The 15,106-nt window shown below is 39.7% G+C and overlaps 1 protein-coding gene across 1 annotated transcript in view; it reads right to left on the bottom strand.

Moving 5' to 3' along the window:
• LOC124164201 (carboxy-terminal kinesin 2-like) overlaps positions 1–14,564 on the bottom strand; it is a 32,832-nt gene extending 18,268 nt beyond the window's left edge. The window contains exons 1-4 of the mRNA XM_046541422.1: positions 14,468–14,564; positions 14,293–14,376; positions 10,880–11,029; positions 6,015–6,183 (exon numbers count right to left, since the gene is read on the bottom strand). Coding sequence (XP_046397378.1) covers positions 6,015–6,183; positions 10,880–11,029; positions 14,293–14,376; positions 14,468–14,477 — 413 coding nt within the window. The 5' untranslated portion in view covers positions 14,478–14,564. The remainder of the gene's footprint in view (positions 1–6,014; positions 6,184–10,879; positions 11,030–14,292; positions 14,377–14,467) is intronic.
• Between the last annotated feature and the right edge of the window lie 542 nt (positions 14,565–15,106).

Genomic DNA, 15,106 nt, shown 5'->3' with positions numbered 1-15,106 from the left:
TTAGCGTCACTGATGAAGGGATATCTTCTCAGGATTTTTATAACTCCGTACAAGCCATTCAAATTCATCTGCTTATCTAATGCTATGCTATTTAGAAATGAGTGGGTAAGTTACCTACTCTTTAGGATGAAGAATTTTGCCATATGTACTGCGTATGTATGTATGCAGTAAACATATGTGGTCATGCTTCACCCTCAGCAGCCATTTCTACATACACCATACACGATAGTGCCAGTTTTGAACTTCACCTCATACGAGTGGTTACGTAACTTCCAGTGTGGGTTGACTTCAAACCAGCGAGTGTTTTTGGGTGTCGGTTTAATAAAGTCAGGTTTCATTTTTATTTGTTATATTTTTATTGAACTTAAAACCATGGCCCATACAAATGAGCAGGTGAGAATTTTAAAAGATTGAAATAAAAATAATTGAAGAAGTAGAGAACAATAAGGAGGAGAAGCATGTGGATATTGAAAATGCCTCGAGTTCTCTGCTAGCACATGTCTGTAAGGGTGGGGGTAGAGCGAGCTACCTGGTGAAAACAAGAAGTGGGATAAAGTATAGGGTCATGCAAGCATGCTCTAAAGTTTAAAATAGAATATATTGATATGAAACCATGTATTCATAAAAACATACACTTACCATTTTGCGCTCTTTCGGCATCAGTGGAGAGACTTTCGCCACTACTGACTTTCCACCAACAGGGTCCTCAAATCGCACTTCCACTTATTTGAAAGAGGCCACCATTTTTTATGTGTCTGTGTTTGTATTTGTACACAACGACATGACAACGAGCATTCGGGGAGCCAGTTGGCGCAATATGGTGCTGATAGCATCATGTGCCTCACCTCTCTGGCGATAGCATTCAAAGTGCGTAGTAATGACGTCAGCGCTAACAAATGATGGCGTCATGACCTCGCTCACAGCGCTGTGAGCGAGCTCCCCGAACAGCGATAGTACGCTTTCAGTGCTATTTGTGAGCTCCCCGAACGAACCCATAGAGCCATTAGCATTTAATTCATCATTGCGGATGATAAAACGGTAAGTGAAGTAAAAACATAACGTAAGAAAACAGCACATTGACCTCAATATGTTGACATTAAAAATTGATGGTTATGAATAATCACCAGAACAGTGATGGGCACTGTGCAAGTGAGTCAGTTCAAATGTGCGACTCAGCAGATAGAGCTGTGAGGCGAGAGTACCGGCATTCCGTCTAAAGTCGGACAGGGGGTGTGAAGTCAGACACCGAGCAGTTCTGATTTAGAAATGATATGGAAATGTTTATGTTCGGCCCACTCGCTGTGATGTAATATGATCGCGTAGCGTATAATGTTTCCTTTTGGAAGCAATCGCGACACTGCCTGTCTCGATTTAACTGGGCTCGAAGTTGTAACAAGATTAATTTCAGAAAAAATCTGGAGAAAATGTCACTGTCTAACTTTCACATGCGACCTCCGTCAATGGAGTTACAATCAGTATAAAGGTGAGTATAATCCTGAAGAATTATATTCTCTCCAAGCATAGGCGGATCCAGGGGGGGGGGCACGGGGGCACGTGCCCCCCCCAGACCCTCAAAAATATGCAAGATTTTTAATACGGTCCCATTATCATTGCATTCGTTTTGTATTGCGAGGTATCCTTGTGCCCCACCCAGAACAAAATCCTGGATACGGCCTTGCTTGTGCCCCTCCCAGAAAAAAATCCTGGATCCGCCCCTGTCTCCAAAGTATGCATTATTTACAATATACTCAAATCTAAATTTTGAGCGCCAAATAAATTTCCCGTCGTTCGTTCTTGAGTCGGACAGCGTGCGGACGTATCCCCACCTTAAGTCGGACAGAGCAACGCCAAGTGACGTGAGAAGTGTACGTGTGTGTGGTTTGTGTTTTTTTGCGCTAAGGAATTGAAGTGGTGTTACATATTTGGCCCAGAAAATGGATAAGTATTGTGATATTGAGAAGGCACTTGAGGAAGTTAGATCGAAGAAACTTTCAATCAGAGCTGCTTCCAAGAAATACCAGATCCCAAAGTCAACTCTTTCTGATCATGTTTGTGGAAAACACCCTGGCGAGCATGGAGCTCAGACAGTGTTTAATGAAGAAGCGGAGGCAATTGTGTATCTGTGCAAATCTAAGGTTTCGGAATGGGGCTTTCCATTTACAAAATTTGATCTTCATATATTGGCCAAACAATATCTGGACGTTCTGAGCTGCAATTTAAGAATAATTTGCCTGGAGAAGAATGGGTGGAAGGATTTCTCTGCAGAAATGCTGAACTCTCTTTGCGGACTCATAGAAATATTCCTGTAAGAAGATGTAAGGTATGGTTTCGTTCTATTATTTTAATTTCCAGTGCAAGTGTTGATTATATCGTGTTTTTCAAAGTTTCCTCCAAAACTTCCGCTCATATTTACAGGTTGACCCTCAGCAATGCAAACAATATTTTGAACAGCTGAGAAAGATGATTGACGGGGTTACTCCATCCAACATCCTCAATGGGGAACATGCACAATTTTTTAAAAGTGCTTTAATAAGAAGGTCCCTACCTCAAATCTAATCGCCCAAAATTTCGTGGATGAATAATGTTTTTTAGCCGAGTTATGAGTCTTTAAAAATTAATCTTCATCGGCTGCTTGAAAACACGACGTCATCGGAGCGTGACGTCACAGCACGGTATCCACTGCTGACAGACTGAGGGAGTGGATAGAAAACCGGTCTATGCAGGGGCTAAAACGCAAAATATATGGCAAAAATAATTGCTGTTCTAACGTCAAAATGCAGATTATGAATATATTGGGTTGCCAAGGCGTTGTTGAAATAAATAAAGGGGATTGTTTGGGGAGAATTGGAAAGATTAAATGAAAATAAGTTGATTGCACATTGTGATCTACGCTGCACTCCTACATCATTTGCTTAGTGGAATAAGTGTATTGCGGCATGAATATGCAATAGTAAAACGTGTGAAATCGTGTATAGTGCCCCGGCGCTCAAGTACCTCTATTTTCTCGCCGGAGAAGGTTTTTGCTTGTGTCCCAAAGGAAAAAAGTAATAGAAGAAAGTGGTTGACGATCTCCAGAATGGAGTTATACACTTTACCTACATTGTCAACGGAATATTTCTCAACGTAAGTACACTCTGTCAATTAAGTCAATTGATCCTTTAAGGAACTACTACAAAGCTCAAAGATGAGTTTTACTTCGATATCTTGCATTAAGGCTCAACCACTCTACTCTCTTAGTGAAGTGAATGGTGTGCCGTGCGATGACGTCAGAAGGCGTTTCAGGTCACGTGATTTCAAGCGATATTCGAGCACTTTTAATTAGCATTTTCTGACGTTTGTGGAGTACCAGGAGAGTTTTGACTTATATATTTGGAATCGTGAAAAAATTGTCTATTCAATGAGACTTACAAGCATGATGAAATAATTTCATGCATGTTCCCCATTATGACGAGACGAATCTGAAGAGATCCTGGCGGAAAAGTGTGCATATTTAAGAGGGGGACTAAATATCTTGAGAGTGTTTTGAACTCATCTATGTCTTCCACTTCCATCATGTTCGCGGGAACAGCAAGTGGGTGAACATTACCATTGTATGTGGTGTACAAATCAGAGAAAATGTGGGATACATGGACCCTTGGGGGCCCCAGAAGTGCTAGATATAATAGGTCAGCATCCAGATGGTTCAACGAACTTACCTTTCTTGATTAGTTTTCAAACATCGTGATGCCATGGGCAAATAGCCTCATTGGCCCAAAAATGGTGATTGATGATAATTTGTCCAGCCATTTTTGCGCGGATGAGATAAGATTGTGCAATGAAAATGACATCAGATTTGTGTGTCTCCCTCCCAATGCCACTCACCTGCTCCAGCCATTGGATGTGGCATTTTTTCGGCCACCTAAAATGGCTTGGAGAGAAATTTTAACTGAATGGAGAGCAACAGCCGATAGAAGACTCGTTACTCTCCCCAAATATGTTTTCCCTTCTCTCTTAAAGAGATTGTGTGAAAGAGTGGAGCCCAATGCCGCTGCTAATCTTATGGCTGGTTTCCGCACTTGCAGCATACACCCATTATCCCCAGAGAATGTTCTGAAGAAGATCCCCAGTGGATTAGGTACTTCGAATATTAATGAAGGGAACTCGACCGAGCAACTTGTGAGTGACTCAGTGATGGAACTGTTGGAGAAAATGCGATACGGAGGCCAAAAGAGTATTGCCCCTCCAAGAAAAAGAAAAATGAACTTGGAGCCTGGTAAGAGCGTCACATCTGCCGATGTTTTGAGGAAACGTCCGGAGGAAACCGATCTGGGCACGTCAGGTGCTAACAAGAGCAAAACATATCAAAGATCAGTGCAAATTTCTCATTTTAATGATTCAACATTGGATGGGGAATCTTCAAACGCTGTGGTAATAGCACTTTGCGAGGAAAAGGAGATAAGTGTTCCTGAGGGACCGGAAGTTGGAGATTGGGGGTTAGTTAAATTCCCCAGCAAGAAAAGAGTCAGTGGGTTCGGGGGTCCCAGGGCGGGCCCCGCAAAGGTTACGCTCTCGAGGACCGGGAACCAAGTCCGAGACTTATACGCCCGTGCCTCTCGAGAGGGGGAGGACAGATAGGAATAAAGGATTAGAGGCATCGCCGCGATGAGAGCCCGACGACGCCTCCAGGGAAAGGACGGGGAAGGAAGGAAGGGACGAGGAATCCTGCACCGTCACAAAGGCGGGCAGGTCCTACTACTAACGAAACCAAGCAAACGCAATTAATATACTAACGACCTTGGAGGATTATTCTATGAGGAAGAATAATCCAACGAAAGAAAAGAGTCAGTTATTATGTTGCATGTGTGGAAGGTGTTGAGGACGAAGAACTAGAAATTCGATGTGCACGGAAAACGGGAAAACATTTTAAATGGCCGCACACAGATGAGAGGTGTTTAGTGGATTTAATTCAAATTGAGAAAAAGCTAGAACCCCCACACAAGGTAAAAATAAGCAGAAGAGTGACCTATTTCCATTTTAATGTAGACCTTGATGGTTATAATGTTTATTGAAAGATGGATCAACAATTAATATGGTGTTTTCAATTCTTCGCTCAAAATATTTTTTTATTATGATGCAGCTCCATAACCCCCATACCAAAAATCATCCCCTAACCAGCCCTTTGACTTTTTTTCTTGATTAAATAACATTTTTTCATCAGTTGTGTGTCCAAATCCGGACAGAAGGGCCTGCAAAGACTTATTTCTGTGAAAATTAAAAGACTGTCCGACTCAATAGCGGAATGGCGGTTGGAGTCGGACACACGTTTTTCTTTTTTTTTGGTCAGAAAACATTGGATGGATTAAATAAAACGGTCTGAATGCATAATTTGACTGATTTTTAATTCTTATGTAAAAAAAATATTAGCGTAAATCAAAAACCAAACTCGTTATATGTAAATTACCAATAAAAGTGTCTGACTTTAGACCAGTTGACAGTATCTTATTTGGTGAGTCGCAACTCCCTCCCCTCCGCAGACCAAACACAGCTCCCTCCGTGCACACTGAACGTGTTGGAGTCATGAGAGGTAGAAGTCAAAGTTGTATCACATTTAATAATATTAACAACAATAAAATTACAGACGTAAAATTTTTGAATTTGAGATACGAGCAAATGTTAATACATACCTACTTCACACACCCTGAAACTTCAAGATGACAGCATAAGTTTTAAGTGTAGCCAAAAGATAGCGGTCAAGCAAGTGATATGCATGCTCTTTAGCACATTATAATCACTCTGGCCTCATTGAGAAGTTCAATCAGAATAACAGTATGGGTAAACTTTTCTCGGGATTCCCACTGGGTTAATGTTTTTATAACGGCCAACGTTTCAAGTACCGTCTCGGCACTCATCATCAGGGCTGAAACATTGGCCGTTCTAAAAACATTAACCCGGTGGGAATCCCGAGAAAAGTTTACCCACATTATTCACCGGGAAAGCTTAAAATCATATTTCAGAATAACAATAGTAAACCTCACTCATTTTCTTTTTCCAGGACTTGGTTTCTCTCCTGCAAGCGCTTATTGTCATTTTTTAATTCCTCCACCTCCAAATTTTTGCTTTTAAGGGTCTCCTTCAAATTTAACAGCCTCTCCTCAGCCAACTGGAGCTTTCCCTTCACATCCCAGGGAGCAGGCTTGGCCCTCTCTGTGAAAACGAGAATTTAAGTCATGAAATATTTAAATGACTAATGGAAAAACATACCAAGTCCTAGTTAGACCACACTGTGACACTGATTTCCAGATTTTTATGCCTGCCACACTTGCAGCACTGTCATCTTTGTCTATTTTGAATAGTGTGTTTATCAATACATATGAAATAAATTCCGAGAAGGTGAAAGTCAGGGATAGAAACAGAAACATGATGAGGAGAACGGTGCAGTGGCAGATGGATAAAGCCAGAACCCAGCCAGCACAGCCCATGCTGCATCTACATGTGAAGTGGATGCAATGAGGATGCAATGTGCGACAGGATGCGCTAGGTACCAAATATCTTTTTGCCATCCTTTCCTAGGAGTGCCTATGCAATATTTTTCATGATGTAGTTTAATACTTAAAAGATGGAACTACAACCAGTATTTAGTTAATTATGACATATTAGTTCATGAATAAAAGATAGAATATATAGAGCTTCATAATTGGAAACGAAGAAATGTATTGAGTCAAATATCTTATGCTTGAGTATTAAACATTATAAAATCTGCAAATCCTCTCGTGTTAATTATTATAAAATGTTAAGAATTATTATAACTATTCACTGTATTCTACATTTTCACGAACATACAGAACTGCCACTGACTAAAGCAGTAGACATGGACTTGCCGTCTTGTAGCCATCTTTCCCTTTCTCGACTTGTTAGAGCCTCATAGATTAAGTGTTGCATTAGGTGCATTTTATTGTGACCTTTTTTAATTCTGACCATTGCAGTGATTTTGATTATGTCCCAGTATTGACCCTTGCTCACCCATTGGCCTCTACTCTCCTGGATTTGAACTCTACTGTTGTATCGGACTCCGATGGATAGCAATATTGTACAGAAGTTATCATCTGTTGTATACGCCTGTATCTATATACTATAAATCTCAGTTACGACCACTCACCACTCATAATACAAATGTTTGGGGTGAATGAGACGAGGTACGACAAAAAGTCTTAAGAAGACCCCTTCTAAAATTGTCTGAAATCCCAGGAAAAATTATGAAAACAATAAATTTTCAATTATTTATCTGTCTATTCAAATAAAATTGAGTATGGGGATCGGTTCAAAAAATGGCCATCAAAATCCAGTGGCGGCTTAGCAATCATACAAACAAACAATCATAGCAACATATTTGTTTATGCAAACAAGAGGAGCTTAATTGGAAAAGAAGATAAAGGAATTACAATGAAAGGATGATAAAGGTAGGATATTTACTTAGTAATTTTTGAAGTCCTTCTTTTAATGGCTTCTTTCCTTATGAACAAAAATTTGATCACATGATAGCATACTCAAACGAAAAGAGGAGAAATATGTATAAGGTAAACAAACCTTCCTTAAAAAAGATAGGTAGGTAAAAATGATTTTATTTTCACTCTTTGTGATGGCGATAACGTTTTGTTTTTCTTTACATTCTATTTTCTGTTACTATCCTTTTTAATTTGCATCGTTATCTGTGAGCTGGTGCATCAAAGGCAGTGAATAATAGAATATGGAGGATTAGTGCAACTATAAAATCAAAAGTGTGGTTGTTATTAATTCCATAGTTAACAATTGTACATAATATAGTTCCTCTCTTGTTGCTGATACACGATTTCAGTAGAAAGATATGTAAACAAACCTTCCTTAAAAAATAAGTAGGTGAAAATGATTTTTAGCGTTTAATTTTTCTTTACGTTCTTTTTCTGTTATAATTCAAAAGTTGTCATCTACTTCGCACCAGATGATTTAATTTCGAATTATAGCTGTATAAAAGCTGTAAGCAGATGTTTATGTATCCTGACTCATTCAAAACTTTAAAGAGGTTTTCCTGAAGTGGTATCAATCGCGATCATGATAAATAATCTTTCGATAAAATTCTTACTAGGCCCAATTCATGTTAAGGATCTCCACTATGCATATTTTCACTAGATATTGATATTCAGTTCCAATGCAATTCTATTGCGTGTATCATCCTCTCTTAAGATTACGAAGGTAAACCGATTAGCCTGGTTGACAGTCTGTTATTACGCGTGGGGGACCCGTGTTCAATACCCTACGCAGGCACATTTCTTCTCCAATTTTTTTTGTGTTTATTTTGAGAAAACCTACATTTAAATCCTAATTTTATGATTTTCAATCAGAAAAAAAGGTTTTCTAGGAAGAAAATCTTTCATCCGCTCACACTTTATCAGGTTAATTATTCATTTGATCTTAGTTGTTTTATCAAACTAATGGGTGCCATCTTGATAGTATTTATCGAAACTACATTCTTCAAACGTGTTTGGTAAAAGCAACAGAAATATTCAATGCTCCATATGAATCCAAATTGGGATGAGTTTGATCAGAAACTGGTATTTTAAACACACCTTTTGCAGTGTTTACTCGCTTTATGTAGTGCTTTATCAATTAAAATGTAGTTACCAGCAGTTTGTTGTATTTTGTAAAGTCGTTATGTTAAGATATTAAGTATGAATTGAGTATTACAGTGGAATTTGCTCTCAACGTTTTTTGTATTTGAATGGAATATCAAAGAGACTGTCAGACTCGTAGAAATTTATTTTATTTTTTAAGTCCCTCAGAAAAATGTTTTGCTTATATAAAAATTTATTTTCATATTGTAACCTATGCACCATATGCTCGGTTCACTTGAAAGTGGAAATATTGCTTATAACTAATCAAGCCAACTGAAAAGTAAATGGCCCTCAAGTAACAAATTGGCAGACAAAAATTATATGACCTAACATAGTAACAATAACAGGCCGCACGCCTTTTTAGGGGGGGTCTGGGGGAGCAGAGCCCCCCCAGGGAGCAAAAGCGAGTTCCTCATATGTAGTCCAGTGTTCGCCTGTCTCTTGTTTTATGCTGAGTCATTAAAGTTATTCTCATGAAATAAAACGTGCTCTGATTTATCCTGAGTTGTTTAAAACAATCGAGAGATAAAGAGAATCAATCAAGCAATACAGAAATATTATTTCGACTAAGTTCAGTTTTCGGCCGTTAGATGGCAGCACATTCGTGCATCCTCCCGGCACCCCTCTACGTGCGGTGGTATCTCCGTTCCGCATCCCCTCGGCAGTGGTTGGGCATATGGATGGAATCTATATGAAAGGATGCACACTTACTCTTTGCATCTGGATGGCATTCAGCTGCCAACGAGAAATTTGATGGTTTGTGCCGGCTGGGAAGTCAGTGGGCAAAAATACGGCCAGACTGGGATTCAAACCGAGAACATTCTGATTACACATCAGATGCTCTACCAGTAGCGCCAACAGGACACCTTGATTTACCACCATTTTAGTGAGGTTTTATGTTACAGAAAATCCCCTCTGCATTGGTCCACAAGAGTGACCCATAGATGTCACAGGGACATTTCACCAGTCTCCAACAGAAGAATTGGATGACAGCCCATTACATGGTGACAACAACTTTTTTACGCATAATTCCATTGTATGATGCTTGCTTTTCCACACAGTTTTCTCCATGATATCTTCAGAAATTGCTCACTCCAGGGGTCAGTGTAATCAGTGTTTTGAAAGTTAGCCACATGCAAGGCCGTAGCCAGAACATATTTTCGGGGGGATTTATGGAATAGTAGACAAGCATAAAATTATTTTTATAAGATAAATAAAATAGTGTATACGGTTAAATATTCATAGTTATTATAAACCCTTAAAGGAAAATATAAAAATATTATTATAAAATTGAATTTAGCCTTCTAGCTTTTTTTTTGCAGCGACCAAATGAATTAACTCCTCGGTGTCGATGTCAATTCTGCAGTCCCTCAGGAGGCTCATAAGTCACTCACCTCTCTACTAATTCACAGCACTATTATTTCACACACTGCAATACACTACACACACTGCACCTACAAATTTGCCTAGATAATTATTGACTTGAGTCGCATTGGACTACTAGATGATCCTGCACCGCTATATAATATCGTCGTGTGAGCACCAAGCGAGCATAAAGTATTCATTTAATTTTTTTCATTTCGGGGGGGGGTCCAATCCCCCTTGATCCCCCCCTGGCTACGGCCTTGGCCACATGTGGTTCACTGGTGATTGGATTTTGATTGCACCGCAGAAAAGAGTAAGGGATGTGCACCTCGAAAAAAACTGTTTAATCATTTGATTTGAAAAGAACGTGTGGAAAAAAATGTTTTTCCGTTCATTGGATAGACTGAGCTTTTCACTGCATTCACCATAAATGCATCACCTTGAATGGCATAAATGGATTCTGCCAGTCTTAATGGCCAATAATAAATTTATTTACATTATTTTTCCACTGATTTCAAAGAAAAACATTTGTAATTAGGTAAATGTACTATGCTTTATCTATGATGGATAAATGTACTGGTCACGGAGGAACATATGCTGGTTACATGAGATAGGAGAATGAGAGAACGATTAGTGAGTAGGAGAAAGCGAAGCAAGATATTTTCCTTAAATAATTTAATTGTCTTACACAACGTTAGCCCATCAATAGTAACTAAAAAATGAGAAGAAATTTTAATGAATTTGAATAACTAAAACGAAAGCTATTTTATACTGCCAAACATCAGTGTTTATTTTAAAGAGGAAACCTAGCTAAATTAAAAATAAAAATTGACAATAAAAATCATCACAGAAAAAGCTTTTCCAAGTAGTTCACAAAATAAATTACTTACTCGCTCCAGGTGGAGCTATTGCCGAATTTTTAGTCTCCGTTAAATTTTCGTGCTTTGTACAGAAAGGTCGCTTAATTGCACCTGTGCGAGGCTGAAGCACAGGCCTTGCAGATCTTGGTGGATCAGGTCGCACCCGTGGCATTGCGTTACCTGGGGAGGAAAAAAAACATGTAAGAGACCAAAAAGCCATTCCCCTTTTACTGTACCTCATTGCGTCGCCATCAACAACTGTGAACTCTGAAATATCAATGCATTGGTCACTTCTGATTTCTATGAACTGACAAGTGAGACAGGTAGAGCAAATACTTGAGGGATGAAAATGCTTTTGGATGGTGGCAAATAGGTGTTTTTCATTATATGTATATGTTCGCAAATAGGTATCGTTTTCCCTGCTTTCTCGGAGACATGAAATAGATGATTTAGGTTACATACATACTAAATATTTCCCTGTAACCATTCTCTGATAAAAACTAACTCTCCATTGTGGGATGGTCCACCCTCTAATGAGGGTAAGGGAAGGATAGGACTACTCCTATATCTTTCAGCAAGGGTAGACGGAGTGTATTTTAGAACATTGGTGGGTAGGCTTTATCCTTCCTGGAGTGTAGGGGAAGGGTAGAAGAAGGGTTTGGCAAGCTTCATAGAAGGGTAGGACTATCGTTCCTATACCCTTCAGCAAGGGTAGACGGAGCTTGTTTTAGAACATTGGCAGGTAGGTCCTATCCTTCCTGGCATATAAGGGAAAGGTAGATGAAGGGTTGGGCCAGTCTCAATGAAGGGTAGAGGAAGGATAGGACTACCCTTCCTATACCCTTCAGCAAGGGTAGACAGAACATATTTTAGAACATTGGCGGGTAGGCATTATCCTTTCTGGAGTGTAGGAGAAGGGTAGAGGAAGGGTAGGACTAATATAATAACTAAAAATCCATAAATTAATATAAAAATTTAAAAAAAATCGCTAAGCAACTAAATTAAACGAATGGAGATGAGTTGTAACAGTGATTTCTAAAATTATAAGACAGAAAAAAATTAGCCTTCAAAAGGTCTTGACTCTAAGACTCGTATAATGGGAGATGATGAAGTAGCACCTTAACAACCTCGGCTATCAAGGAACTTTTAAATTGATGCTTATCAACGGGAGTTATAGTACAAAATCTTAAGATGAGAATATCTTTCACACCTGGGCCTATATGGAAGAAAGCTGTGACTTTTTTCTACAATACCTATTTCGTTTCAGAAAATAACTTCGGCATTCAAATATCGAACATCACTCTGGCAATGTCTCATTGTCAGCCACACAGATAGGTATATCCTAAAAAATTTAATGAAAGCTCTTCTAAAAGAGCTTTTCCACACTATTATAGAAACTATTGTGTATATTATTGCTTTCCTTAGGGGACTCTCATAGATTAGTTGTGCCGCCCTTCTATCTTTGCTTTCAAAGACTGCTTATGTTCTTTTACAGAACTCAATACTCTTTAGCAGGTAAAAGTAGCTGAGGAGATACTTTCAGGATATTTTTTCCTCAGCAATAAATGCCAAGTCCCAAGGAAGGGTAGACAAAGGATATCCCTACACTTGCCATACCATTAATTGAGTTAGAGGAAAGATTGACAGATGGTATGGGAAGGAGTTCCAAGGAAGGGTAGACAAAGGATAGCCCTACACTTCTCTTACCCTTACTGGCATGTAGAGGAAGGGTAGACGGATGGTAAGGGAAGGAGTTCCAAGGAAGGGTATACAAAGGATAGCCCTACTCTTCTCTTACCTTTAATGGAGTGCAGAAGAAGGGTAGATGTATCGTAAGGGAGGGAGTTGCAAGGAAGGGTAGATGAAGTATAGGCCTACCCTTCCCTTACCCTTAATAGATGTTGGACGAAGGATAGAGGAATGGCAAGCGAAAGATTGCCAAGGAAAGGTAGATGAAGTATAGCCCTACCCTTCTCTTAGCCTTAATAGATGTTGGACGAAGGATAGAGGAATGCTAAGTGAAGGGTGCCAAGGTTAGATGAAGTATAGACCTACCCTTCCCTTAATAGATGTTGGATGAAGTTTACAGGAATGGTAAGTGAAGGAGAGCCAAGGAAGGGTAGATGAAGCATAGGACTACACTTCCCTTACCCTTAATGCAGTGTATACAGATGGTAAGCGAAGGAGTTTTCAGGAAGTTTAGACGAAGGTTTGTTCTTCCCTTCCCTTACCCTCCTTGGAGGGTAGGGCGTGGGTTGTACAAGGGTAATTACCCACCATGATGGCTACTACCCTTCCTTTACCTCTCTTTTACCCACCATGGGGGAATTTATTTTTATCAGGGTTTAGGGTACACAATCTTTCAAATTACTCATAAGCCTCGCCACCAAACTTTACAGATTATATCTTAACAACCTCAAGCAATCACAAAGCCTGGGTACACAAGTATCATGAGAGAATTCCTCTAGGGTATCCTACCGATCAAGGGTCATAATTATGGAAGATGTTTAGGATACCTAGGCAGTTTATTAAAGTTAGCAAAATATGAATAGCACCTGAATGTTCTTCATATTGTTGAGCGAAGCAAATTCTCAAATATAAAGCTTCCCTGACCTTACAAAATTATGAGTGAGGATGCCACCTCTTTTTTCCCTTCCCGAGTTCTTTCCTTTGCTGTACACAAATGGAGCTTGTTCGATTCCTGGGCGGGGGGAAGGAAAGAAACGATCACGCCTAGGTCAGGGGCACCCAGCCATAAGAATAACAGGTAATAACGTCTACGATGAGCTTCAATAACCTTTTCGACCGGCAGGGTAAAAGGCCTTTCCTCTATGCACCACTATGAACTGAGTGTCCGTTGCTCTCGACAGCGGTGGCGTGGATCAGCGGCATCGCTAAGTCGATCTCAGGAAATTTTCGGCTACTGCGGTTTATCAGTTTCCTGCCCGGGACTGCAATGGTGCAGCAAGGGAGGGGTTTTGGGGGTTAAATACCCCCCCCCAGAGCTAAGAGAAATTTTTAAGTTCAATCCATTTTACTTAATTGGATTGATATTACTAATACAATAGTGTAAGAATTAATAAAATATCCCTGAGAAAGCCGTAAAACTCACCATTTTGAACCGTGTATCTTAAAATTCCGCAATTCATTAATCTCGCACCTATCGCTTATCCTGGTGGGTATTCCACACCACACACACCCCGGTATTGGCTGCATCTAAACCCCCCAAGCCTTAATTCCTAGCTGCGCCCCTGCGGGACTGTGCACCTCACCGCCTGAGGTAAATCTACTCTAAAGGCCGTTTTACACGGTACACGGAATTTAGCCATTTTAGAAATTAATGCAGCTCTAACCTGCGCAATTCCGTTCCCCGAGTAAAACGGCCTTAAGATGTACGGTCGATACACAATGAATTATTTCAAAATGTATAAAACTCGAGTTACCTGCGTATCGCCCACCAATCACGGGCACAGTTGTCTCAGGACGAGGTACACTGGCATTCGCCCGCGGTGTTCTTGGCGGCTTTTCTGCAAATGTAAGTTAAACGTTGAGGATACAGAGACGGAATGTTAATCATGATTGATTTTAAAAAATGAACTGAAATCTATGACTCTCTACCAGACGCCATTCCTGACGATAAGTAAGTAAGCTCGTAAGTTCTAACAAAGTTGCTGATCAGCAAAACACGACGAGCATGACCACATAACAACGAAACAACTGCCGTAGGCATAGGCAAAAATTCCGGTATTCGATAGTACCGAGTACTATTTTTTTCTACTTCGGTAGTACCGGCCATTATTTTTTTAGCGGTACTACCGGAGTATCGGCACTAGAAATACTGGTACTTCGACGGCGCTGCCATCTTATGTGCCATCAATCAACTACCTACCCAGCTACGTAAGCCATTTCCAAGGAGGTTGTAAATATACTATGTATTTACAACCTCCTGGACCATTTCCAAGAAATTAACACCAATTCACAATGGCTTTCAGCAAGAAGTGTTTATTTAATTAATGCCAAGGATATTTCTTAAGAAATCATAACAAGAGACAAGAAAATGTAGATGCAGATTTATGCAATAAGGGCACAACTTGTATTTAAGCACACTAAAAATAATACCATGTGTTTAATTTAATTTAAACTGATGGTATAAGCACTGATAAAGTTGATCAACGTAGGAAGAGACTGAAAAATAGCGATGCTATCACCATTATCATGATATAGGCTAAGCTTGTTTAATGTATTAACAATGTTCAT

The sequence above is a fragment of the Ischnura elegans genome, chromosome 8, assembly GCF_921293095.1.
Source record: "Ischnura elegans chromosome 8, ioIscEleg1.1, whole genome shotgun sequence".
Classification (NCBI taxonomy): Eukaryota; Metazoa; Arthropoda; class Insecta; order Odonata; family Coenagrionidae; genus Ischnura; species Ischnura elegans.
The sequence above is the reverse complement of the archived record's forward strand: the minus strand, read 5'-3'. Positions and strand labels throughout refer to the sequence as shown.